Here is a 24,840-nt window from a genome sequence, read left to right as displayed (position 1 = left end):
GTTTATCATTCTAATCTTGTGCCAATATGGCTCCACTCTAGTCTTATGACCATCAAATTTCCCGTTTTTGTTAATTATTCTCTATTTTTCTAATAATGCATTGATGCCCGCTCACTCTCCCAACAAATTAATTGATATGTCTCTCCAAATAAAGGAGAGGGGAGATACATTTTAGTATATATCGAAATAGTAATTTAGAATGCATCGCAATAGTAATAACATTGATTGGTTTTAATAGATTTTTAATTGTATATATCACCATGATAGTGATTACAAGATAATAATAAAAAAACTTTGACGACATCCCCGAATTGTTTTTTTGTTTGGACCAACTTATATATAATAATAAAGATTTTGAGAATATCCATATTAGAGACTAACTGCAATTTTACGTAAGCTGCTTTATTGTTAGGACCCCATCCCATGGGATAACTCTGGTTGAGAAGCAAGGATTATTACCCATGGCCATGGTGTTTTTGGCAATTGGTCGAATAATGACCCTGCCCAGCCCCACGAACAGTATTTGCATAAAAAGTGTTGATTGATTATCTGTGACAAGTTGTACGATCCATTATAAGTGTGTCGGCTTAATCTTCTTCTACATCTAAGCCAACAAAATAGCACACCTTCTGCTTCTTCAACGTGCATAATTTTCAAGGCATATTCATTCGGACTCCCGGTAGGGTCTTTTTTTTTAATTGTTTAAAGGGAAAATAGAAAGAACTATATTAAAAAAAAAAACAAAAAAGAACAAAGTCATGAAAATAAGTATTTGGAAAAGTCACTATATAAAAGAAGGCCTCTACATTTATCAAACTATCCGCTACTGTATTATCCTTTTGAAAAAAAGTGAGAGTAATGAAAATGTACGCCACGAATTAAAGATTATAAATAAATAAATAAATCTACTGAATTCGCAAAGGCCTTGGTGGACTAAGACGAGGGGCATGAAGACATGAAAAGGTGAAGAGGAATCTCCCTCCAAACCACATAAAATCGCCAGCCTTTAACAGCTTCATTATTGATAGCTTTAAATTGTAGTATCTGTAGATTGTGATAAGTTTAAAATTTAAAATTAAAAAAAAAAAATCACAGCTATGCCTCTTCCACTATTTAATAAAATGTCTAGTATTACATATTTATGCAATATAATTAGTTTTTAGGACTTCAAAAAAATTGGACTCAAGGCCAAAACTTGCCGAGGAAAATCTTTAGGGTAAATTTTAGATTACCCCCTCTTGAAATAATAATTTTCAAAATTTGTTTCAAACTATTATAAACTCAACTTATCCATATTTCTATTTGAAAGATAAAAGAAAAATATAGATGAATTGATGATTTTTTTTTTAAATTTTCTTAACAAAAATAAAGGTTCAGTTAATGTTTACAATAATTTGAGAAGTATTTTATAGATTATTATTTTCTGAGAGATAATATAAAATTAACCCAAAATTTTGAAAGAAAACTAGAAGCGTTAAAAAATGCATTCAGAAAGTATTATCTCGTTGTCAACCTAAAAGAATGAAAAAAGTGGCTTTCTTTTATTGCAAATATAATTTTCTTCGAACGAAATTTAAGGAAAAGGTAATGAGAAAGGATTATTAAAGGCTTTGAACAAATAGTCTACCCAAGGATATACAATCGGAGACTTTGAAAAGCAATCACTTTTTTCTTTCACCCCTTAAAGGATCACTTCCAATTAATGGAAAGAAATTTCGAAGATTTTAGGCCACCTTCGCCTACTCAAATTACTATTTATACGCATATACTTTTAAAAAGAATGATGTGCCTGTAAAAAAATTAATAAAGAAAGAAAAAAATGCATGTGTCAGATTTGTTTTTTTGGAAAAAAAAAAGCCACAATATTTTAATTGATTTCAATTAGTATTTATTTATTTATTGGTAAAATGACATTTATCATCACTCCAATTTACAAAAGTTATAACCACAATTAGGAAAGGTTAATTTCGAGTGCATTTAATAATTTCATTTTTTGTTCTCTACTTTTAAAAACAAAAAACATCGAAGAATGCTTTTGGGTAGATGTTTCGTGAAACATATTCTTAAAAAAAATCCTTAAATTATAGCTAAAAGTAATTAGAAAACAATACTGACTAATTAAATTTTATCTTAGGTAACTTATAATATCTTATTTCAATTGAGTCCCACCTACTCATTTTATCAACACTATTTTTTTTTTTAAATTTTAGAAAACTTATTTTACAAAATGATATATTTTCATTCTAAAAAAATTATTTTTAAGAGCATTATTTCTATTTTCAATTATTTTTCAAAATATCATTCATAAAACATCAACCCGTGCCTTTATTATCACTAGAACTCGAGTGATTGCGGACGTTTCCATGACCAATTGAACTATATTAAATGAGTTAAAATAAATAAATTAAAATTAAAGCACTAAGATCAAAGATTAACTTTTTCTTTCTTTTTTTTGTATGACAAAAAAAAAAAAAAAACCATAAAATCTAGTCATTACGATATTGGACATAACAATAGCACAAACAGTTTTGGGATTGTTATCTATCATTATACTTCTAGAGGGTCAAAATTCATCAAATGGATTATTTTGACTCTTTGGAACACACTGCAAGAATTTTTGAAAAGCATCAATTAAAGACAAAGGGGAATCAATCTGAAAATCTTGAAAGTTTATCAGCAAATCTTTGATGTTAAGTCTAAAGAATTTTCTTTCAAGTTATAATATCAATCCACTGTCTCTTTGAAAGCTTCACACCGAAATTCAAACTCAAGTAATTACCAGGAAATTAAGAAATTCAGTATTTATGATTTTTTTTATTAGTTGAAAAAAAAAACCTAAAGAAATATTATAAAGACACCACTCAACAGAAACTTTAAACCGTAAGATGATACAAAACAGTAATACTATACTTATAAAATTTATATCTTATAATGATGTGTTACTAATCATGTATTAAGTAATATTATTCAATAACATTATCCGATAAGTGTCGGTACATATAATGAGATGCATCCAAGCCCTGAAGCAAATAAGACATAGGAGAGATTGGTTGGATGAAATTAAGAGTAATTTTGGGATAAAAGCTGGCCATCTAAATAAAACTTATTAAAGCAAGTTCTAAAAACACATTTTCATAAACACGCTTTTAAAATTTCTGACTCATGCCTAAAAAGTCTTTTTCTTAGTACCAGAATATTCAAGTACCGGGCTCAAAAGAGATTTTAAAAAATTAATTGAAGTATCTATTGGCTTATTATTTAAAAATTTTTTTTTTGTCAAAACAAATCTTTCTCTTTTATTTTTTCTTTTAATACTTAAACGCACCATTTTCACTTGAATAATAATCAAAAACTATTTTTTTTAACTCATGCACCTATTAAAACTTGAACTCAGGACCTATTAGAAAAATTGTTCTTTATCACCTTTCAATAATATTTTAAATATAAATTTTACTTTCGTTAATTAGGCTAGACTTCTTTACTCTAAAAGATAAAAAAAAAAAAATTACTAGTTATATGAAATATTATCCTTTCGCTAAGCCAAGTAATGTGAAATAAACAACCACTATGTGAATTATTAAAAAGTGACATTTTACTGTATTAACTTTCTTGAAATAATAGTTTATTACATTTCTTTCATTATCATTAGTCTAATGATAATGTCACATTGACGTCATATGAACAAAATCTTATTTTCATCAAATGAAATCTAAATTTGTAATCAAGTCAAATGGTTATTATCCATTGACTATAACTAGTATTGCAAAATAACAAAGCACTATGTGAATTACTTAAAGGTAATACTTTATTACATTAACATGTTAAAAATAACAATTCACTACATTTCCGTCAATTTATAATTGATCATAAATATATCAACTATAGGGGCAAAATTTATACTTTATAGTTAACTAATGGGTCAACTAATGGAAGTGACAGAAATATAATAAAATTTTGTTTTTAAAATATTAATATAACAAAATATTAATTTTTAGTAATTTATGTCGTAGTTTATTATTTCACAGTATTTGAGATAAGGAAAAAAGATAATAACCCTTACATAGTAATAATAAGGTTATGGCTATATTGGAGCGAATCTACAGTAGAGCACGAATCTCAACTACATACGCAAAATAATAAATAATAAAAAAACTCATTATAACTTTAATTGTATGATTATTAAGAAAGGGTGCTCTACTTCAAGCAACTCCGACATACCCAAACCCTAATAATAACAATAATAAAAAAAAAGGGTCCTGGGTATCAGATGAATTACAAAAGAGTGAAGATGCATGAACCCATAAACGAGATGACATGGGATGAACATGGCATGGGAAACAAATCTCAAAAGGGAATCAAATGAAAATTGCCCTCTCTGTCTGGTGGCACCACACATGATTTCACAATTCACACACAAGAAATGAAAATAAATAAATAAAAAAGGCTCCATTTGTAATATGCTTACCTCAGCTGTATCTTTTGAAAAGATTTTGTTGGGTCCGGGTCCCCCACAAACAACCTTTTGCTTTCATCCCAAAAAAAAATAAAAATGAATAAATAAAACATTTTTCAACAACCGTTCCTTGCAATATAAATCAAACCCACCCCCTCCCATTCTTCTCTCCTCAAAATCCCCATACGGATTTGATTTTCTTATTTTATTCTTCTTCTTTCTATTTGTACTGTAATTAAATATATATATATATTATATTCAGCATTGCTTGCTCTGTAATTCAAAGCCCAATCAACTAAGAAAATTTGCAAGATTTGGGATCAAATCTGGTCGGATTTTTGCTCTTCCTTCTTTTTTTTTTCCATTACAAAACTAGCAACCACCTCTTCATTTCTCAAACAAACACAAAACCCAAATACATTGATTAATTCTTATTCATCAAATGGGCATGGCGGCAGCAGCGGCAGCAGCTGTAGCAGAGTCGCAGTTTCATGTTTTAGCAGTTGATGATAGCATTATCGACAGGAAGCTTATTGAGAGACTCCTCAAGACCTCTTCATATCAAGGTACTTATTATTTATTATTTTCCTTGTACTTTTCATTTTCATAAAATGTAAATTTCAAATCATAGTATTTATTCACTTATTGGGCATTTATATATGTATATAATATTTTTTTTTCCCTCTTTGGTTACATGGGCAGTTACTACAGTTGATTCTGGTAGTAAAGCTCTAGAATTTCTGGGATTACATGAAGATGATGGCCAAAGCAGCCACTCTGTTTATCCAAACATGCATCAGGAGGTGGGAGTAAATCTTGTGATCACAGACTACTGTATGCCGGGAATGACTGGCTATGATTTGCTCAAGAAAATCAAGGTGTGCTTTAATTATTTTTTTCATTTTTAATTTAAATTTAATTTCTTGATTTTACATTTTACAAACTATGAGTGATGTAAAGCTGAATTCCAATTGTGGCAAAGTCATCAGGCACTTACAATACCTTATCGCGAATTTATTCTCTTTTTTTTTATATTTTATTTTCCCGATTTGTACTTTTTTATTTTTAATATATTATTCCAAATTACTATATTAGTTGGAAATATTTTGACATCATTTTGTCTTTCAACCAAATCTTGTTAAAGATATTCAAAGATTTTGCTTGATTTCACGTGGGCCCTATTCAGATTTGTATTTTTTTTCCCTGATGTAGACACCCGTAATTTCTTGAAAAGTTTTGTTCTACGGTGAATTTACCAGATCTGAGAGATTTATTGTTTTTTTTTTTAATTTTGATTTTCCAGGAATCTTCATCTCTAAGGGACATACCAGTGGTGATAATGTCATCTGAGAATGTTCCTTCAAGAATCAGCAGGTAAAAATACACAAAAATTGAACCCAAGTTTTTGTGTCTGTGTTTTGGTTTTCAATATGCAAATTGATGTATGAGATTGATTATTGATTATATACATAATTTGTAAAATAACAGATGTCTAGAAGAGGGTGCAGAAGAATTCTTTTTGAAGCCAGTCCGATTGTCGGATTTGAATAAACTGAAACCTCATTTGATGAAAACCAAAATTAAAGATCAAATTAAACAACAATCGCAACAGCAACAAGAAGAAGAATCAGATGAATCTGATTTCCAATCACCATCACCACCACAGCAACAACCACAAGAGTCGCAACAATCGCAGCAACAACAACAGCAACAGCAACAGCAACAGCAGCAGCAGCAGCAGCAACAACAACAATCAAACAATAACAAGAGAAAAGCCCTGGAAGAGGGGCTTTCACCTGAAAGAACAAGACCTAGATACAATGGTATTGCCACTGTTGTCTAACCAATCATGGAGAATTTAAAAGTTTTTGTTTCTCTTTTTTTTATTTATAATAATATCTTTTTTTTTATTAGACTTTCATGCTTGCTTAAATCAAGCTGAATAGAAATGTGGAGATAGAATTTTGCTTCTTGTATACATTTAACATGAAAATATGCATATTCCAATTTTGTTTTCTTGTTAGACATTTTTCTATTTCAATTTTTTTAATAGGCAGTATATCCACTGTGATGTGTAGATCCAGTAAAAGAATAACCAAAATGCAGAATTGAATTGGGTTTCTTTTTTCTTTTTTTTTGGTTAATTTGTTATAATTTTTATGTCACATTAATTTGTATAAAATTATACGTGGTTTTATCATTTTTGATATTAGAATGTGAGTCTAGTAGTGGTCCATGAAACGTAGTTCAGATTTGTCAATAAAGATTTAATTAAGGGATATTTTGGTACTTTCATTGATAAAAATATTTAAATAAATATTCGAAGTCTTGTAGAAAGAAGAAACTTGACCAGGCATGAAATATGAAGTTAAATGAGCACAGAGATTTCTTTGACTCGGTCATTTACTCATTTTACCCTGAATGAAAGCGAGAGTTACTATTAACAACAAGCAATTCTTCTTGAAAAATTTTGGTGGCGTTCTGAATGCGTTGGAAGGATATGTTCATTATTTTTTTTTAATGTTTAAATATGAGTGTTAAGTTTCTTATTATAAAAGTTAAAATAACCTTAAATATTTTATATAAAAGCCTTAAATATGATATTTTAACGTTTATATCTTTATAAATATTACTGTATCTTATTTTATAAGTTAAAGACTTGGGAAGTAAAATTAAAATTATTTTATTATTAATTATAACACACATATTGTAACTGAAAGATATTGTAATATTCAAAGAGAAAATATGTGTATATATGATATATATATATATAGAGAGAGAGAGAGAGAGAGAGAGAGAGAGAGAGAGAGAGAGAGAGAGAGAGAGAACTTTAATTTCATTCAATTTCTGTTTAATGAATCACAAATGAATGTTTATAACAGAAGACTCCTGTTTATAAGAAATTGTAATTGATTATTTGAGTTCTAAATTCTAAAAATACAAAATTCAAAGTCAAAACTTACGGAATACAAAACTCAAAACTCATGTAACTTAGATTCAGTGATGGAGATGGCCAAAGATAATTATAACAAGAATATGATTATAACATATCTACTTTTTGGCGAATGCCACGCCAATCACAACGAGCGAACAACGCTCAAGTGGATGGAGATGACTCTGTCTTCTAACTCGCTGCTATTAACGACCGTAGGTTATTAACGTTGACGGTTTTCATCTTATTTTTTGGTGAACTGATTCCAATTTTGTTGTTCTAACGCTATCAAATTTGTCTTCAACCGACTTTGATTATCGGTGACCTATGGTGGCGGACGGCGGCGTTTGACTGCCTACGGTGAGAATGTTCATTTATAATAACAAAATTAAAATTAATTAATTAATCAATTAATAATAGTATAAACATTTAAATACAACACAATTCGATGCAATACCTAATATATTACTGTTTTGAATCTTCATACATTTACTATAATCCATTTCAAATTTTCAATTCAAAAGGATTCAGTAAAATACAGTGTGAGCGGCACCAAACACACCCGGACCATAAGTAGACAAGCTACAAGGGTTAAAGGAATTTAGGGATGGGCCAGGGAGAATTTGGGCTTGGTATCTTTCTATTTGCCTTTATTTTTCATTTGCCGGATAAAAATGTACGTTTGGTGATGGTGATGATGATGATTATTGTTATTAGGATAGGGTTATTTGTATTCTAAATATTATTTTGAATATTTTATTACTCTGTATATTCATATACTAATTAAAAAAATTAAATTTTACTTTCCACATTCCTTAAAATTTTAAAAATATCCTTATTTAAATTATTTAAGTTATTGAACTTTAATTACTTAAAACACAAATAAAACTATTCAGCACACTAATTTTAAGAGATTTAGCATATACTTACAACAATATAACTAGTCAAATTGTAAAAAAATTATCTAACTGCTTATTTATGTTCAATATTGAATTTTACACCCAAAATAACTTGTAATGAGAACATAATAATAAAAAAAATCCATAAATACCACAAAAAAAGAAAAAGAAAAAGAAGGAGAAGAAGACAAAGAGATGAATGAGAGGGGCCGAAGCAAAAAAAAAAAAAAACTCTTTTACAATACTTTTTTTTCATTTTATAATAAAAAAACCATAAATACCACCAAAAAAAGAAAAAGAAAAAGAAAAAGAAGGAGAAGAAGAAGACAAAGAGATGAATGAGAGGGGCCAAAGCCAAAAAAAGAAAAACTCTTTTACAATACTTTTGTTTCATTTTATTTTTTTCAAAAATAAAAAGTACCACACTAACTTTTTAATTAAAATTCTTCTCGAAACTGATTTAACCATTGTTCATTTAAAATTAATTAAGAAGTTGAAATATAAAAGTTTTGGAGTTTAAAATATGAGAATTATAAATTGAATAAAGAGTGTGCTTTAGAAGTGTTCAAAATAATGATATACAATCGATTTATAATAAATTGTTGTTAATGGTAATTTATATGATGGATGTTTTTGTAATGTATATTTTATAAAAATTAGAGTGTTCAAAGTAATTTTTATAGTGTAAATAGCCCGAACCTTGTTGTTATTATAATTATTTGTTACTATTATTGTTGTTGTTGTTATTGTTATTATTATTATTATTAAAATGTTATATTATAAAATAGAAATAATCATCTTGATTTTTCAGTTTCTCTTAAGGAAAGTGTAACACGCCAACAATATCTTGTTTTATACTTTTCATTTTTTAATATAATAGAAATATCTTTTGATTCTCTACCCAAATAAAAACAGGGCAAAATAAATTGTGTTGTAAAATGTAATTTATGTACTTATTGTGCAATAACATTTTGAAAATATTGTAACAAATATTTTATGATAAATTTGATCAAAATTCAAAATTTAAAGTAAATCATTAAATAAATATTTTAATAGTACAAAAATAAAAATTATTAAGAAAATAATTATTTGTATATTTAACACATTATATTAAGTTATTTTGTTGATGCTTGTTTATTTTATTTTAAAAAAAATTATCTACTATAATAAAATATAATTTTAAAAAAATTGTACAACTATACATAATGCGACTATTAAAAATTCATGAAAAAGAATATAGTAAACGCATAGTCATTATTTTTCTTCAAAAAATTATCTTACACGTTTTTTCTATTTTTTATTTTTAGATATTAATTTCAAATTACCGTACCGAATACATTTTAAAATTCATAAAGAATTAATAAATTCTACATTCAAAGAGAAACTCATAAATTTCCTTTGACAAAAAAACAAAAGGCTCTAAATTTCTAAGTAGAATTTATCCTTATTTGATGGCATAAGAAATTCTTTTAGCATTTAAGCGATTTCTTATTGGATATCTACTAATTGATATCGGTAAGCTGTTCTAATTGGCTTAGATCCTAGGGATGTTCGTGTTTTTTTCTCAATCATTTATTTAGGTAGCGTCTGTTTTTTTTTTTAAAGTCTGAATTAGTTTCAATTTGACTGAAGTCTACATGGGTCTAAGTAGCATTTGTCTTAATGACATTTTTTTTTATATTTTATATATGAATATAAGTGGTATTTTATTTATTTTTATAAATCACAAATATCTGAAATATGGTTATTTCATATTTATACCCTTGTAACTGTATATATATACTTGTTATAAATTTTATGAGTTAGATACATGCACATTACAATTAAAATCAAGCATTTGTAGACTTAGGTAGTAATTGAGCTTTAAATAAAAATATTATTACATTGCTCCAAATGCAAAAGTTAATCAAATTTACTATAATGATAATTTTTTTTTAAAAGACAAGAAAATAAATTAGATCCTTTAGAAAGTTGATTATGTTAGTTGATCTCGTATTTGTTGCATGAAGATTTGATCTGTTGGTCCAAAGATTACCTAGTGGTGGCATTGGAAAATTATGTCTTGAATCATGAACTGATTCTGTCAAGACTCTTGAATCATGAACTGATTCTGTCAAGACTCTTGAATCATGTGCTGCTCCTTCACATCCAACAACAATGTATTTAAATATCATGTCTAAGTCAAAAATTGCCATGACATTTTGTGAACATTCCCTTTTTCCACGACCTCTATATGGCTCTTACTTATTTATTGGAATACGTGTATGAATGAGGGTTTCATCTATTGCACCAATAGCACCCTACACAAGCAAATATTATTAATATGAGAAATATATTTATCATTGAAAAAATTAATTTACCTTAAATATTTCCAATATCATGTGATTAGTTATGCCACTTAAATCATCATAGAATGAAGGAGGAGTAATAATTTCTTTCGAGAACTTCATCATGGCTACTAAGACCTCATCAAGTATTTGTGCATTGTTTGATGTTGAAAAATATCTCTTACAAGCCGATTACGAAGATTGTAACTAATTATCATCAAGATCATTGCCATTTTTTGTTCAACAAACACATGTTTGTTAGGCTATAGCCATTTTTACCTTCAAGAATTGACATAATAAATAAACCCATTCGTCTTCATCCATATTAATTCATAACATGTAGTAGATGGTCCGTTTAAAAGCTCTTTAGTAAAATTTGAACCTGTAATTTTTTAAGCTAGCACTCTTTCAATATTTACCCGCATTAATAAATCAAGTATCAATATAATCAATCATTTCCATAACAATTTCTTAACCTTGTATGTTTTACCATCACCTCTTTCACTTAGAGTTTCCATAGAAATATCTAAAAAAAGAAAAAAGAACCACAAATAACAATATCTAAATTTTTTGTACTACGTCGTCATTTAACTAATACAAGAACATGACAATTTATAAAGAAATAATAATAAGCTTGTGAAAAAGTAAATAAATAAATAAAATTAACATAATCATTAAATCACCATATAATATGTTTCAAAGAAAACATATTGTCAAAATTCAACAAGCGTACTAAAAAACTTTAGGTTCAAGAGATGTCAATTTAAATAAAAGAGGTTCCCACCCTATTTTGCTAAATTTTGAATCCACCATATTCATTCTTTGTCACTCTCCATCTTCATTTGCACTTCTCTGTATTTCGTCTTGTTGCATACTGTGTTGATTGCTAAATAAGACAGGGGATCTTGAATAGGTAAAATCTTTCGTAAAATTGTAATATAATCTTTAAATTGAGGGTCCTTCATCATCAGTCTTCTCTAGCACCTCTACTAAGTTTTTTACTTCTTCACGAGTTTCATCAATTTTCCTTTCCTTTTGGTTTTGCTTAGAATGGTTGATCTTAGATGTAATCTAATGCAGGTGTTATAGGTCCATTATCATCATCCTCCACTTTGATTGGAGTTTCATTATGCACAAGTGTTTCCAGTATCGATGACAAAATTTTCACTTCTGGTAAGTCATTCATACTAAAACTCCATGTCTTAGACCTAATATCTAAAACTCTTAAGAATGAAGTCTTTAATTCATCAGCATTAGCTAAAAGCTTATATGAAACTATTTAGCATCCGGATATTTTTGTTTAACAAGGAAAAAACAATTAACACCTATATATTATAACACCTTATTACAAACTCATTCTAATAAGTAAAATAATTAATATGTTACTTTTATGTATTCTTCTCATCTTTCATGTAGTCAGTCAAATGTTTGGGTCATGAGATTGTAACCATGTCTTGCTAGTGTTGTCATCTTGATCTATGTTCAAATTTTTTTCCCCATATAATCCCAATCATTTTTAATTTTCTTTTTTCTTTTGTTTTAGCCTTCTACTAGGTTTGTTAAATATTTCTTTTCCAATTCGAACCCAAGCACCTGGCTCTAAATTTCCTCTAGAACTAAATTCGTTTTTCATCTCAATGAGACAAAGATCACTTAATTGCTTTCTTTCGACAAGATCACTCCAATTTGCTCTACAAACTCTAACATTTTCAGTCATCTATGATTGAGTCAAATCATATACATGTTATAATTAGCACTGAAAATAGAAATCAATTATGCTAATGGTTATTAACTTCTTTAATGTAGACAGTCTTGTCCTCTATTTCTTGAAACTAAAAACAAATGTTGACAATAAGATTGATATCCACGATAACAATCACCTAACACTTCAAATTTCTTAAATCTAAAAGTTGCAGCATATGCTAAATCAAATCAAACAATACTCAAGTATAGTATATATACGCAATCGCAACACACAAGTCAGTTAAGTTATACACATCTTGCACTTCTTTATCATTAACATTAAGTTACAAAAATAATTTTGTACTCAAGAATTTATTGCATGATACATAAAACCACAATAGAAAGATATATGTAGTTTTATCTCTATTTATCAGCCAACCTTTCTACATCCAAATAAAATTATGTCAAGTATGAGATAAAATATATAAAAGAATATTTATAAATCTGTAATATATATATATTTATATGGAAATTTGTAATATATATATATATGTGTGTGTGCATGTGTGTACACACACACACACACACCCCTCCTTAAGAATGAAGATTCAACATTTGCTATGCTTGAAGAAAAAAACTATTCTAGTGTTAAAAGAATAAAAAACAAAGTATATGGAAAATATGTATATTTAATAGGGATATTTTTGAAATATAATATTTATTTCTTATTCAGACCTTTCCTCTTTAGATAAAAGTCACATAACTTTCTTTTATATTCAGATGTAAATATCTAAGAATCAGACATAAATTACAAAAAAACAAATAAATAAATTGAAAAAACACTTGAAATTAACAAATTTTCATACTTATAAACGAATGTAATTTTCGTAATTTGGAATTTATATTATTATTTAGAAAGTATCAATTACATTTGATATTTTTTTCTTTATAATAACAATGTAAAAATATATCAGAATCTGATGTTTGTGGGAATCTTTATATATATATATATTAAGAAGAAAACAGAAAGTCCGTATAGACAAGCTCAAAAATTTACTTTTATTTAATAATATAATGGAGTTATATACCCTTTTTTCTATTTCTGTGTAAAAATGGAATAGAATACCCACGCTACTCCAATAAGCACTTTCAACATTGTTAAAGGCATTAGCTTAATGGCCAAAAGCCATGTTCAACCATATCGATGCCATCAACTCAGTCGTGGGATGCTTGACACCCATGAACCATGATTGTGAGAATAAATTTCAAAAAAATAAAAAAAATAAAAAAGGCTACATTAGATTTGACAGTAAAGAATGGGCTTGGGGTGATAAATCCGAATTTTTTATATTCTTTGACATCTGTTTTGGGATTGTGGGCATTGGCATCGTTGACCAACATTTGACCCCCAATCGAATAAAACGATCGGATGGTAAAGATATCCCTATCAATGACCGGATGGGTCCCATGTCAGCCTAACTCCACGTGTCACATTTTCATAAAACGACACTATTTGATCTAGTAAAAGAAAGCAAAGCATTAAGCAATAACAACAATTTGATCACAACTCAAAAGCATTTCTTCCACTATATCCATATATAAATATATAAACCAGACCAAGGTTCGGTTTCTCTCTCATCAGGAGTCTCAGGGTTTCGCGCAGATTTAGCACGAACGCGAATTTTAGGTAGCATTAAAATTAATTTTCAATTTTATATTTCCTTTTTAAAAAAAATAAAGATTTCTTCTTTTTATCTTTTTTTCTTCAATTTGTCTCTTATTGATTTAATTTAATAACATATATGAATATTTTTAGGGTTTCTTTTATGGTAACTTGTTGTGATCACGGCGTTTTGTTGATCATCTATTATAACTGAATCACTCAACTGAAGAAGTATTTAAATGACTGGGCTGATTGGGTGATTTGAATTTTTATAATTTCATTTCCTTTTTTGGGTTTGGTTTATCACTGAAGCCAGTTTAGTCTGTCAAGAATATATTTGTTTCATTGAATTTCCCTCTGCAGTTGCAGTTTTGCATGTAAAGTATTGCATTTGTTTCGAGCCTCAAGATGTCGACTGGACCAGCGAGGAGGGTCTCACGTCAAGATATACAACTCGTAAGATGAATTTTACTGCCGGAGTATCAAATATCTATCGACTTATATGAATCAAAATTTCATGCCATCTTTTAGCAAATTAAGAATATTGAATTCTGTTGGCTTTAAACTTTAAATAAAAGGAGTTAATTTAGCAACCGCTTCCAACTATATATAACAGTTGTAGGTCCATCAAGAGTTGAAGATCCTTGCTCTAGTTTCTTCCTGTTATATCAACAGAAAAATTATGAGAATGGTCCTGTACTGGATCTTTGGTTGGTTCAGTTCCGGGTAGAAATTGGAGCATATCTTATAACAATTAAACCAAAAGTTTTCCCAGGTTTCCCTCTTCTTTGAAATACTCTTTTGCTTTTGACTTGGACTCACAATTCAAAGCTGAGTACAGTTTCTTTTCACACACTGTTTCGCATATGGTGAGATTGCAGCATGTCGTTTATTGGTAATTGCGCTCTTGAACTGTGTTGTTCTCTTGGAAGCTTTTCTTTTTGAATTACTGGAAATTTGAAATTAGAAAAGCAGTTTAGTTTAAAATGTAGGAGATTGAAACCCAGATACGTGAGGCTGGTCTTAGATCATAGACATTAGAAGCTGAATGGTCATAGTTAACAAACATTTGGTAGAATAAATCTTAAGTTATGCCTCTCTTAAGGCTTTTCTTGTCGTATTAAAAGAAGTTGGTGGCCTGATTTTCATAATGTTTTTAAATTGTGGTTTGCTGATATGTGATTTCAGGTGCAAAATCTTATAGAACGATGTCTTCAATTGTATATGAACCAGAAGGAAGTTGTGGAAACTCTACTGGCTCAGGCAAAAATAGAGCCTGGTTTTACAGAACTTGGTAATTGATCAATTCTATCTGATCTTGGATCTGACCTCCATTTTGATGTGATTTAAAATTAATGCTATGATATATTAACGTAGTTATCAACTTTAATGTATGGGTTCAGCCCTGAACTTGTTTAAAATTTGTTTCTGTTTTGGTTGTTGCTGATCTGATGAACTAACGTGAATGAAACATTAGCTTTTCATAATCTGTTCATGGTTGGATTTAGTATTGATGTCAAAGATACCGCTGTACCAATGTTTTCCTTATTATTTCTCATTGCATTGGGTGATTAGTTTGTGTGGACATTTGGTTTTTGGTTTTAACATTTTTTGTCTTTAGGTAGCATGCCGTTGCAATCATACCATTGTTTACTTTGTTAGGGCCTTAGTGGTCCTCATTGCTTGTAAGACTTATCATCTGGTTCTTAAAAATGCATCTTTCTTTCTTACATAATGTTTCCAAATAAAGGGTTGACTAATTGAGTGATATAATGAATGTTATTGGCTTAACAATGTTCAAGTTTTCTAAATAGGGAATAAACAGATTGAAGGCGATCAAATTTCATATTTGGACAATGATTTTTTTTATGTTATATAGTTTTCAAGACCTTTCATGTATTACATGGCCAATTATTTTTGGATGGAAAGTCACTTTTCTTAAGCACTTTTCGTTGTAATGAAGAGGGTTCTGTTACTAGGAAAAGCTCAGAAGGAAGTTACTTAATTCTCTAGTCATAGAATGTCACCTGTTGCGTAAAACATACAAATCTCTCAAGTTTGCTTTCATTTGCAGTTGGATGATCTTTTAAGTTACTGTTGAGCCAGAAGCAAGAAATGGCTTAAAGTATCTTAGGGTGTTAGTTGAAACCTGAAAGTATTTGTTACGGCATTGAGGGAGTTCTTGCATGATTGCATCTTTATTCTGTGGATGCTGCAAACATGGACATCCTGCATCATCAGTTAATAAGTTAGATCAAAGCTGTGAAGCCACTGGGTTCAGTGCTTTTTGCAATGGATTTGTACATATAATTTGTGATGCTGAGGCTGATTTCATTTTTGTGCTGCAGTTAAAAAAGTTGTGTCTAAATTTTGTGTTTATCTGATGTTTTATATTTCTTTTTCTTTTCACATGTTTGAATTTTTTTTTATTACTTTCCAGTTTGGCAAAAACTCGAAGAAGAGAATCAAGACTTCTTCAAGGCATATTATTTGAGATTGATGTTGAAGCACCAAATTGTTGAATTTAATGAACTGCTTGAGCAACAAGTGCAGTTGATGCGTCAAATTCATCCAACCAGTGTCTCTTCCATACCTACTTCTAATGGTTCTCATATCCCACCATGTAAGACTGCTTTCACCTAGCTGCACATGTTTATTGTTTCTGATTCATGATGGGCTTGCTTCATAGCAGGAACATTGTTTATTTGTTTATCTTGTTTGTTTGTGCTTTTATCTGTGGTTATAGGCCAGCATGGCCTCATGGCATTTTAGATTCATTTGTTTTTTTGGGTCATGTTCATGGACTTTGAAGGTAACTTTTGTCATATTTTCTTCTCAATAGTGTCCTTATAGTAAACCTCATTTTTTTATTAGGTGTTCCCCAAAGGAAAAAAACTAAAAAAATCATTTTATAAAAGTAAGTAAAATAAAATAAAAAGCAGAAGAAGAACAAAAGCAGAAATGATCACATGACATTATTTTAGTTCCTATCTCTCAGGTTTAGCTACAGTTATGTTACTTTCTATGCTTCCCATAAATCTGAGGTACTTCTCTTTTTAGAGAAATTAGAAGTTTATTTCTTGCCTTGCAAGGATTAACAACAGTTGGTTTTACGTGCTATTTTTTTTTTTCCATGAATTGTCGATAGTCTTCTTCCATAGAAATTAGAAGTTTGAGTACAAGTTAATAGATCCACTAAGAAAACAAAAAGGTCATCGGTCTCATACAGCCATAGCTCTTCTTTTTTTTCCTTTCTTCTGTCGCGTAAATTATTTCATGGGTTCAATTATGTAGGATTTACTTGAGGTTCTCTAAAAGCTACTTCTATGGTTCATTGTCTTCTCATTTAATTGAAATTACGTCATTCATGTAAGCACTAATTTAAACTGACATTCTCGTTATTATCTTCAGCTGCAGTCAATTAGTATTATTTTTTTTTTCCAAAAGGAGAAATATAGCCAGGGCCTTAGTGTTGTTTTTGTTAAATATAGCAAGGTCCAAAAAATTTTAAATATTGACCAATATGTATAATTTTTCTATAGTGACATAAAATTCCATTCTATTAAATTCAGTCCAACATGGTTAATAAAATATGATATGCACACGACGATTTCAGAGGAGTGCAAAAGATGTTTTTCACTCTTTCAGATTCAGTTAATTTTATTACCTTTTATTAAAATTAGAAGGAATCTAATCTACTTATTTTCCTATCCCCAGAAAAAAAAAAATTCTAGTATTTGATGTATATACTTTTTCCCTTAATAAACTGATGATTTCTTTCTTTGCAAATTTTTTTTTTGGTATTTTCTGTTTGGCACCTACCATTTTTCTATCACAAACTGAAAGCTGTATTGAAAATGGTCAATGGCTTGCCACTACTTATGATTGGTGTTCATTTATGTAAGAATATCATGGATGTTGAGTGATGACAGCTGGGTTCCTTTCCTAAAAGAAGTGAACAATATGGAAAGATTCTACCAGTTACTTTTGTTGTAAAAGAGGAGTTCCATTAATGGTAGAGAAGATAATTTTACAAGTAAACAAATAAACAAAATAGCAGCCTTGTCATTTAGTTATTTTTGTTGAATGGGTTGATAAAGATATCGTGGTGCTTTTTCCTTTTTTGACTTGTTAGTTTTTTGAAACCTGATTTTCACGGACATCTACTTGAAACCTCACAATGTGCTTTTACTAGAAAAGTAACCAAATTGTTAAACTATATAATGCATTGGTTATTGGACATTGAGATAGCTGCTCAAGAACAAAAAGTAATAGTTGTGGGAGAATACAATATTAGTTTAAAGTTCTTGCCTCCATGGATGTCTCCTGAGCTTTTGCCATTAAATTAAAATTAATGTGTTTAAATTTCCCAGTGAATAGTGATGGAACTTCTTGGAGTTTTCCTGGTAGTGCACAGATTATCTTGTGATCAAAACTTTCTTAAAACCATGTATACCGTTCAGAACATGTAATGGCTTGTTATTTCTTGTCAAAATGGTAACTAATATCGGTTTTTTTTTAACAGTGCCCTCAAATTCAGCCTGCTATCCCTCAGAGCATACTGGACCCGCTTTAAAGCCAGAAAACATGAACCATGCAGTTGGTTCCGGTTTACCTAATACATTTACCAATGGAGGATCATCATTACACACAGGTTTGCACCCTGCTGTTGAAATGTCTGCTCCAATGCGCAGAATTGATGCGCCGCCAAACATGCTTTCAGCGCAGAGCTCAAATGTTGGCCTGATTCAAGGGGTGAATGGTGTAATGATCAAACAAGAAGGGGGATATTCTGGAAATTCTGCTTACATATTTGGTGCTGATGGGAATGTCTTGGAAACACGTCCGTCAATTGCAGATGCATCTGTTGCGTCTTTCAGCAGTGTTGAGTCCACTTCTCAATCCCTAAATGAACCTCTTCTAGATGCAGACAGTTCTACATTTGGATTTTTAGGTCAGATTCCTCGAAACTTCAGCCTCTCAGATTTAACAGCCGACTTTTCTCAGAGTTCAGGTTTGTATCTGTCTGCTACATTTTTCTTATATAACTTGGTGCAACTCAATTGTTGGTCTTGTGCACAAGAAGGCATGTGTTCTGGAGCATTATTTACAAATTAGGGATGTTCTAATAGGGGTGAATTTCACTTATAATATCTGCAGATATACTGGAGAGCTATCCGAGGTCACCTTTCCTAGCAACAGACACTGAAAACTTCTTGGATTCTCGTGAAAGAGAACACCAAGGTCAGTTGCCTCCTCTGCCCTAAATCATTTCCTCCCACCCCACTCTCCTCTTTTCCTTGGTGCAGGCTCACTTTCTCTTTCCCTATTATTTACAATGTAAATGTTTGCTACATTATAAAGAGGGTCCATGACTTGAGGGCTTGGCTTTCTAGGAGATAATAAAAGATTGGACACTATATCAGAAGGCTTAAGCTTTGAGGATTTTGGCAGTGAGTAATTCGTACAAATTGGTAAGTCTGTTTTTTCTGCTCAACATTTTATGTTAGTTTCTTTGGTTCTGTTGGTTAAGGTATGGTAGTTCATTGGCGTACAATGATTTGCTAGACTGTTTCATATTTTAGCTGGATGTGGGTGGTATACCTTAGTGTATGACATTTGCCATGTGCTATTGGTATCTCTCTCTCTTTTTTTTTAGGTTCATGTGATGTAGAATAAGAGATGATCTGAATTTAGTTTTATAGGGTCTTACAATTATCATTAAATTAAGTCAATTGTTTAAGTAATATTTAATTTTCCTTAATTGGTTTTCTTATTTCAGGAGGTTCTTTGTGCACTTGAAATTAAATTTCTTATTATTTTAAGTGGTGTTTTATTTAGAGTTTGGTCACTATAAATATGACCTGCCTTGTTTCTCATATTGAGGCAGACTTTGATGTATTGATGATTGAATGAAATCATGATTGACACAGCATGCCTTCTAAAATTCAAGTTAGTCCAACTTTGCTTAGTTGTTTGATGCTCCAGCTCTAGTGTGTGTTTATGTATATATATTGGTGTGTAATGGATATTTAATGAACAATGGCAGATCTTCATCTACTTTTTGTCAAAAAAGGTAAAAATAATATTCTTTTGTGAAATATTGAAATTATTGAAAAGAATAATCTTCCTGCCTGTGATTTTTCCTTTCATTTTGTACCCAAAAATAGAAGGGAATGGATTCCAATACCCTTTTTTCAGGGAAATATTTCAATACTGATGTTGATGCAAATGAGGTTTCTTCAGAAAATCATCACTGCTAGCTCATTATTGAACTCACTTCCCTCTTGTATTTTTTTCGCCGCAGGTTCAACTTGAACCCTTGGGTCGGAGGGTTTTGTATATAAACATTTTACAACTGGAGAAGCTTCAGTCGAAACTTGAATTTGTTGATAACATTTGGTGTGTAAAAGTTGTCTGACATCATTATGTAGTGAGCAGAATTGACATAAGGATTGTGGAGAAATAGTAAGTAGTGAATAATTCACCTCACAGTAATGTTTGGTTTGCATTTTTGTTTTGTTTTTGCCTTTTCAATACTAATGTCTTTAGGTGACGATAGGAATTCCTTGTTAGTGATCTCTCTTTTCAAGCTTGTGATAAGAACAAAGATTGGCACTTTGTTGGTGTTTAAAGTTTCTTGCATTATTTTTATTGTTATTAATTGTGCTATTAATTGGTGGTATGATAGACTACATATCAAAGTGTGAAGAAAGTTGGTGCCAATTTGGGGACTACATCAAAGTGTCAAGAAAGTGAGATCACAATTTTTGACATAATTTTGTTATACTTTTCTAGAAAATTTGTATTACCTACTGCAATTCAAGTATAAGTAAATAATTTTAATATATGACAAATAAAACTTAGATACTAAAATATTATGATTGATTTAATAACTAATCATTGATTTAATAACTAATCATATCATAATTAGTGTGATTGGATAGAAAATCTAAACTGAACGTGGCATTGTCATATATTAGGTTGATGGGGATAAGATTATTAAATTTGTTTAATAATAATTTCAATAATGAGAGAACCATAATTTTTGTACAAATTAATGTGTGACATAAAGAGATTAGTTGAATAATGATAATAATAATTATTTTTACTTGTGTGGTTATGATAATTTTATACAATTAATCTCCTCATGCTATATTAGGACCAATTTGTGAATACTGTAATTTTCAAAATAATTGCTGTTAGTTGTGTTGTAAAAATAATCAGCTGTGTGTAGAGAATCAGTTAAGTGTTTGGTAAATTTTATTTTCAGAAGTACTGTAAATTTTGAAAGCAGTTATGGACGTTTGATAAAATTTACTATTAAATTGTTGAGAGAAAACAAATGACTAAAATGTACTTATAAAAACATGTACATAAAATATTTTTAATTGTGTATTATAATAATTTTTACTAAAAATAAAATTTATAATATACTGATTTTTTTTAATCTTGAAACAATTGATAATTAAATTTATAATATAGTGAAACAAATTTAATAACAATGACCAACAAATTGATATTAATAAATTTATATTGATGAATTATAATAAAAATTTATTAAAATATTAATTTTGTTTTCAATTTAAATAAGGATAATTTTGGGTTTAGGTAATAATTTTAAAGATATTTATGAAATTGTATTAAATGATAAAATTAATTTTCAAAATTAGAATTTAAAAACTACTTTTTCCCTACTTATCAAATCAGCAGTAGAAGGGGTTGATTTTGACAAAAATAATTTTGATTTTTTTTTAGCAAACACTAAAATTAGCTTTTAGATTTTCAAAATCACTTTTAAATTTCTCAAAAGTAATCCCAAACTAACCCTAATTTGTACCATAATCAAAACCACATTAAACGAAAATTATATAAATGAAACATAAGAAATGTAAATTTAACATAAAACTTATAAATCAACATTTGGTGTAAAACAAAAGATAAATTATATAAATAGAACATAAGCCTTTAAAAAAAGATAAAATAAGTAAATTATATAAATAGAACATAAGCCTTTTAAACAAAAGATAAAATAAGTAAATTAACATAGGAGTGGTAAATTAGTATATGATTGGTAAACAAAACAAAAATTTATAGATGTATTATAAAACTTGTAAATCAACATTAAGTGTAAAAAAAGCATAAATTAAATAAATAAAGTATAAAACTTGTAAATGAAAGACAAAACAAGTAAATCAACATAAGAGTGGAAAATTGATGTATTATTGGTAAATAAAATAAAAACTTATAGATATAATATAAAACTTGTAAACAACATTAAGTGTAAAATAAAACATAAATGATGCAAATAAAAATAAGACTTGTAAATGAAATATAAAATAAGTAAATTAACATAGGAGTAGTAAATGATATATGATTAGTAAATAGAACAAAAAATTATCAATATAACATAAAACTTATAAATCAACATTAAGTATAAAATAAAATAAAAATTGAATAAATAAGATATAAAACTTATAAATAGAATGTAAAATAAGTAAATTAACATAGGAGTAATAAAATAATGTATTATTGGTAAACAAAACATAAACTTACAAATGCAACATAAAACTTGTAAATCAATAATAAGTATAAAATAAAACATAAATTGAGTAAATAAAAATAAGACTTACAAATAGAAGGTAAAATAAGTAAATTAACATAAGAGTGGTCAAATGATGTATTATTTGTAAACAAAACATAAATTTACAAATGTAACAATAAATCATGTAAATCAACATTAAGTTTAAAATAGAATATAAATTATGTAAATGAAATAAAATACTTGTAAATGAAATATAAAACCAGTAAATATTATAAGAGATATTTAACAAAATAAAACCTTACAAATATAAAATAAAAACCCATTATAACAATGACTATAAAACCTTACAACTATACAATAAAAACTCATTATAACAATGATTACCTTATATATTTACCATTTTTATTTCTAAATTGAATAATGATAATTTTGGATTTATGTAACACATGTGATGATAGGGCAAAGCTACATTGCAACATGCGTTTGGTACCCCTCTCTTTTGTCTTTTTAAAGGTCAATTATCATAGTGTCCTGCTATTTGTTATAAAAATGAAAATGTTGAAATTTTTTGAAGTTTTACGCATTAGTCCTGCACCTACATAGCATCATTTTTCTCATCCATTTTGCACCATCAATGACATCATTTTTCTCACCCATTTTAATTAAAAGGTAATTAAAATTATTTTCCATATAGAAACAGAATAATAAAATAAAATTTTTATTCTTATTTTTTAATTAATTATAAAAAGATATTTTGTATTAAAAAATAAACAATCACTAGTGAGTACTGTTTCTTCGCGTGCAATGACATTTTTAATTGAAAGGGGACATGAAGGGTTCCATTATATTTGAAATTGGATGATTTACTTAAAGATAGTCTCAATGCTAGCAAATGGTGATATTTAAAGTTGCATGCTCTTTCTAAAATAACTACAACAATAACTATAGGAGTTACATTACACTACCACCTTTTCTTTTCTTTTCTTTTTTTTTTTAATTTAGAGACCCTCAATTTGGTTGTTAAAGGCAATGAACCTTAAAACGTAATGTAGGAAGCATATTAGATAAAATAAATTAGAATTTACTAGAAATTATAATATTTGGGTCAATTTAAAATTTAGTATTTTATTAAAATTTATCTTATTTTATTAAGCTTACTTGAGTCATATTTGTAATTCTAATCTAATTAGAATTTTAGATTATTTCTCTTATTTGAGAAAGATCAGCTACTATTATATCTATAAATTTGTTATTCTTAATTTATGATAACAGACACAAACTTCTTATTAATAATTTTTAATTTTTTCATAATTGAGATATCTTCTCCTTGGTGAGAGCATCTTTTTAAAGTTTTCAAGACATAAATCATATTAGAGCTTTTTTCTGTACCAGGCAGAGCATTCTTGACCACCAACTCCGTACATTAATTCCATCAAGTTAAAAAAAAAAAAAACCCAACAAAACCCGAAGCCGCCATCACATCCGCGCCACACGGCTGCTGCCGCCACTGGTTTCTCTTCTTTTCGGTCGATCCTCTCTCCCATCCGAAAGCCCTCACGCCGTCAATCATAACCCAACCCATAAAACCACCATCCCGTCACCATAGCCACGGGAAACTAGCCAAAACAGCCACTGAACCACCACGAAAATTCGCCTCTCTATTCGCTGCAATCTGCCGCGATTCACAGCCTCCACCACCACCCATTCGTCCACGATCATCAGCTCTTTCTTTTCAACCCACTCACGCTGCCAACCCCCAGCCGGATCGCCGAAAACCGAAACCAACCTCCACCCGCTACTTTAACTCAACTTTTCGGTCAAATCACAACTATTTGAGACAAACCACCACTACCATCACACTCAGGACCATCAAATCTTCCAAATCCACCTATCCTAGGCCAATTTTTTGACCACCGTCGCCGGCAACACCAACTTTTGCCTATTTATAATTTTGCCCCTTTACTTTTCTATACTTATACTATTACCTATAATTTTATGTTCTTTAAAAAACACCCAAAAACCAAACAAACTTATAAAAAAATAAATAAATTAGAATTTACTAGGAATTATAATATTTGGGTCAATTTAAAATTTAGTATTTTATTAGGATTTATCTTATTTTATTAAGTTTACTTGAATCATATTTGTAATTCCAATCTAATTAGGATTTTAGATTATTTCTCTTATTTGAGAAAGATAAGGATTAATTTAGCTATTGTTATATATATAGGCTTGTTATTCTTAATTTATGATAACAGACACAAGCTTCTCATTAATAATATTCAGTTTTTTCTCAATTAAAATATCTTCTCTTTGATGAGAGTCTCTTTCTTGAGTT

The 24,840-nt window shown here is 29.1% G+C and overlaps 2 protein-coding genes across 4 annotated transcripts; both read left to right on the top strand.

Annotated features, from left to right (window-relative positions):
• Positions 1–4,613: 4,613 nt before the first annotated feature.
• Positions 4,614–6,585, top strand: LOC102607514 (two-component response regulator ORR10). The gene is made up of 4 exons (XM_006492443.4): positions 4,614–5,019; positions 5,156–5,331; positions 5,757–5,827; positions 5,942–6,585. Exons 1-4 carry the CDS (start codon positions 4,896–4,898, stop codon positions 6,294–6,296), a joined length of 726 nt encoding a protein of 241 aa, XP_006492506.2. The 5' UTR covers positions 4,614–4,895; the 3' UTR covers positions 6,297–6,585.
• A 7,233-nt stretch (positions 6,586–13,818) lies between these two features.
• LOC102607807 (hypothetical protein) lies at positions 13,819–20,605 on the top strand. Of its 3 annotated transcripts, XM_025093131.2 has the most exons (9): positions 13,863–13,981; positions 14,111–14,213; positions 14,321–14,413; positions 15,146–15,251; positions 16,398–16,580; positions 18,483–18,971; positions 19,118–19,201; positions 19,354–19,431; positions 20,265–20,605. In XM_025093131.2, the coding sequence occupies exons 3-8, from the start codon at positions 14,366–14,368 to the stop codon at positions 19,416–19,418; spliced, it is 975 nt and encodes a 324-aa protein (XP_024948899.1). In that variant the 5' UTR covers positions 13,863–13,981; positions 14,111–14,213; positions 14,321–14,365; the 3' UTR covers positions 19,419–19,431; positions 20,265–20,605. The 3 variants fall into 3 exon arrangements, 2 of the variants coding, with proteins under 2 accessions (XP_006492507.1, XP_024948899.1); XR_372256.4 differs by lacking the exon at positions 14,111–14,213 and having other exon boundaries at positions 13,819–13,981; positions 19,322–19,431; XM_006492444.4 differs by lacking the exon at positions 14,111–14,213 and having other exon boundaries at positions 13,819–13,981.
• Positions 20,606–24,840: the final 4,235 nt, after the last annotated feature.

Source organism: Citrus sinensis, chromosome 9 (genome assembly GCF_022201045.2).
Source record: "Citrus sinensis cultivar Valencia sweet orange chromosome 9, DVS_A1.0, whole genome shotgun sequence".
Taxonomy (NCBI): domain Eukaryota; kingdom Viridiplantae; phylum Streptophyta; class Magnoliopsida; order Sapindales; family Rutaceae; genus Citrus; species Citrus sinensis.
The sequence above is the reverse complement of the archived record's forward strand: the minus strand, read 5'-3'. Positions and strand labels throughout refer to the sequence as shown.

Excerpts from the sequence above, each read along its gene's own strand:
- LOC102607807 (XM_006492444.4), top strand. The coding sequence starts at position 14,366 with ATGTCGACTGGACCAGCGAGGAGGGTCTCACGTCAAGATATACAACTC. Across the intron at positions 14,414-15,145 it reads CACGTCAAGATATACAACTC|GTGCAAAATCTTATAGAACG; the intron begins GTAAGATGAATT and ends ATGTGATTTCAG. Across the intron at positions 18,972-19,117 it reads CGACTTTTCTCAGAGTTCAG|ATATACTGGAGAGCTATCCG; the intron begins GTTTGTATCTGT and ends TAATATCTGCAG.
- LOC102607514 (XM_006492443.4), top strand. The coding sequence starts at position 4,896 with ATGGGCATGGCGGCAGCAGCGGCAGCAGCTGTAGCAGAGTCGCAGTTT. Across the intron at positions 5,020-5,155 it reads CAAGACCTCTTCATATCAAG|TTACTACAGTTGATTCTGGT; the intron begins GTACTTATTATT and ends TTACATGGGCAG. Across the intron at positions 5,332-5,756 it reads ATTTGCTCAAGAAAATCAAG|GAATCTTCATCTCTAAGGGA; the intron begins GTGTGCTTTAAT and ends TTGATTTTCCAG.